At 43.1% G+C, this 3000-nt stretch overlaps 1 protein-coding gene across 1 annotated transcript; it reads right to left on the bottom strand.

The window, feature by feature from the left end:
* Nucleotides 1-1651: 1651 nt before the first annotated feature.
* LOC137917532 (plasma protease C1 inhibitor-like) lies at nucleotides 1652-2997 on the bottom strand. The gene is given in 6 exon segments (XM_068760249.1): nucleotides 1652-1866; nucleotides 1869-1960; nucleotides 2112-2335; nucleotides 2621-2758; nucleotides 2814-2868; nucleotides 2870-2997. Coding segments are annotated over 6 exon segments (852 nt in total).
* Between the last annotated feature and the right edge of the window lie 3 nt (nucleotides 2998-3000).

Below are 3000 nucleotides of genomic sequence, written 5' to 3'. Positions count from 1 at the left end.
ACTTTCCTGAGAGGTGTCCGGTATCAGGCAGAATGGATGTCGGGTTATTTGGGGGGGTTGCTGCTGCTGTGTGTTCGCTTTGCAGCATCTAACAGGTTGTTTTTTTTCCTTAGCGATTTTTCTTCAGCAGAGAAACCACAATTTCATGGTTTATTATTTGTGCTGAAATCCAACCCCTGGGGGGGGGGGGGGGGGAGGCACTGCTGTGATCAATACATTCTTCACCGGACTCCCTGACCTATTTAACAGCAGGTCCAAAGCAGCAGAAATGCTTTCACCGATATCTGCCGGAACACGTGGCGCACTGTTCATCCATCACCACAGCTCTGGCCACTGGTTGACAAAGAGACACCCACAGTCTGGTCAGTGGCCTCTGGGAGTTTTCTAACTGTCCAATCGATCAAGTTGCTTCTGTTTTCAATATCCGTCAATCACCTTGTGTCTCATCACTTCCTGCAAAAAAAAAAAAGAAAAGAAAAAGAAATGCATCCATCTGTGGTGAATTAGGTTTCTAATAAAAAAAAGGGCTTTGGCACTGTCAAAGCTTGGAAGTTAACTGTGTTATAACAGTAAATTCAAATGACAATAAATCACTTTAACAAGAGGGGAGGGTAAGCTTTATTCTGTACTTTCACTATGCACATTAAAGCGCCCGGCACGTTCAGCAGCGTGATAAGCAAACCAAAAGTTATCCAGGCATCAAGGTGCATTTCTTGGAATTCTCAGTGCTTTGATTGGGGGGGGGGCATGCAGGCTGGGTGACATTTCTGCTTTATTCCTCCTCTTTGGATCGATTTGTTCCATTTACAGTCACCAGGTTTTCTGACCCTGTTTGCTTATGTAATCATTTTATCTGCAATACAGCTGCATGTTTAGCATTCAACCATCAGCCTGTGTAATAAAGTGCAACCTTAGCTGATCGTTCTGAATACTGATGTGTTTACAGTCTTCTCTGCCATCGACTCTCTCCTCCCGCCAGAGTGTGTATTTGTTTATTTGTGAATACGATGATTCAGGGTATTTATTTATTTTATTTTATTTTTTATTTTTTTTGCTCTGTTGCTGTGTTTTATCAAGCGAAAGCGACCTATTGCGTTAAAGAGAAACAAAAAACCTTGACTGTCACAGGTTTTGACACTTGTCTTCCTTAAGCTGAAATCAATGTAACGATGCAGAAGGGCTGGGGAAAATGAGATGGTAATCCACTACTGCAGTCCCTGTGTTCACTGTCCATGTCAATCATACGGTGTGGCTGCCATCGTGTGGTGAGTTTGTGTAAATTACTTCACAAAATAAAATGAAGTTGTTTCAGTGGTCATATGTCTTCTTTTGAATGGTCAATGTTTTTGCTTAATTCCTCAAATAAATCAATAAATAAAACAAAAACAGGCAGACAGCACTTTTGTTGAGTTAATGTGTTTATCATCCTTTATAACATCCTACATGTGAGGGAGGACGATGCAAAGGACAGGGTGAAGTGGAGAACGTTGATTTCGGGACAAGCCGAAAGTGCTGTAGTAGATAATCTGCACATGCACACATGTTTTTTTGTGGCTATTATTCTAAATAAGCCAGAATTTATTGTATTAAAAGTCAAAATAAAATAAGTTTTATGTGTTATATTTAGATTGTTTGAGCCAGCATCTCTCCACTATATTGAATCTTTTTTTTCCAAATTTTTCTCCAAATAGTATAAGAGAAATATTTCCTCTCCCGGCTCAGCCGCTCTACCAATGAAGAGCGGCACATTGCCCTGGTCACTCCGCAGCAGCATGATGAAAGGCCGCAGGACAGAGATTAGGCAAGAGAAGGTTGGAGAGAAGGAAACCGTGGTGACAGCTCCAGCCTCAACGCCCCGTTCAGTCAGCGCGAGAAAGGCCCTGGGTCAGGGGTCATCCAGAACCAGCCACTCTCTTCTGTGTTAAGGCCACACAGATTGGCACCCTCAAGGAGAGAAATAGGAAGAAAGATGATGGAGATGAAAACAGCAGGGATATAGAGGTATCAGAGGGCAGCACCATATTCCACAAATTGGACTTGATGGCTACCCTTTAGTCCTGATTGAGTGATATTAATTTAAAAGAGCAAATTTAAATCTAAATCTGAACCAACCTAATTTCTTGATTAGTATGTGCATGTCTGGTTGGACATCCAGCTTGATTTGGGGCAGAGTGACCTCTGCATGATGAGCAGAGCCTGCTTTCATTTCGTCGATCATGTCACGCACGGCCGCGCCCGTCATCTTCCTCTCCAACCGCTCCAGGTCAGTTACAGTGTTGGAGGAAGGCAGCGGGATGTAAAGACGACTGTCACCCGTGAGAGCAAATCGTGCCACCTGTTAGAGAAATATTCAGCTGCTTCAATACAGCAGAATTCCAAATTCAAACTATTATTGACAACACGAACGCGTGGATGTTTTGTGGTCTTTTTTTTTATGTTTTAGGGATAATCATGCAGTCCTGCATCCTCCACCTTTTTAACTGCAGAACTTCTCCCATTAAAAAGCAAGGAGCACATATTTTCACTCCATTTTCATGTTTTTTTTTGCCTCATCAATACAATTTTCTTAACAGTTTGAAAGCCTCTGCTGTCGAGTGTGTGAATGTTTGCTGCTCTTCACCTGTGCTTTTAGCCCAGCGATAAATGCCATAACTGTCAAGTAGTTCTGGTGATAGAGGACAGGCACCTTTACCACATCACCATTCAGCTTCGTGAAAAGTCTTCTCCTGGGTTTCAGTTCAATCCACTTTCCACTGACCTTTCTCACGTGCACGCGTGATCACGTTTGTGCACGTGCATTACTGACCACTGACGGAAACGGCGTTGATCATCTGCATACTGGGCGCCACAGAGTCAAACACATCCTTGATTGTCGGTCCTATTTGCCGCCCAGCTGTTCATCATCTGTGTGCTACCCTCACTGGTTTCCAGCAACCTGGTGGGGGCGGCTTCATAGAACTGATTGGACTGGTTAGTAAAAGACTCACTCAAATTCATTTC

The sequence above is a fragment of the Brachionichthys hirsutus genome, unplaced genomic scaffold, assembly GCF_040956055.1.
Source record: "Brachionichthys hirsutus isolate HB-005 unplaced genomic scaffold, CSIRO-AGI_Bhir_v1 contig_241, whole genome shotgun sequence".
Lineage (NCBI taxonomy): Eukaryota > Metazoa > Chordata > Actinopteri > Lophiiformes > Brachionichthyidae > Brachionichthys > Brachionichthys hirsutus.
The sequence above is the reverse complement of the archived record's forward strand: the minus strand, read 5'-3'. Positions and strand labels throughout refer to the sequence as shown.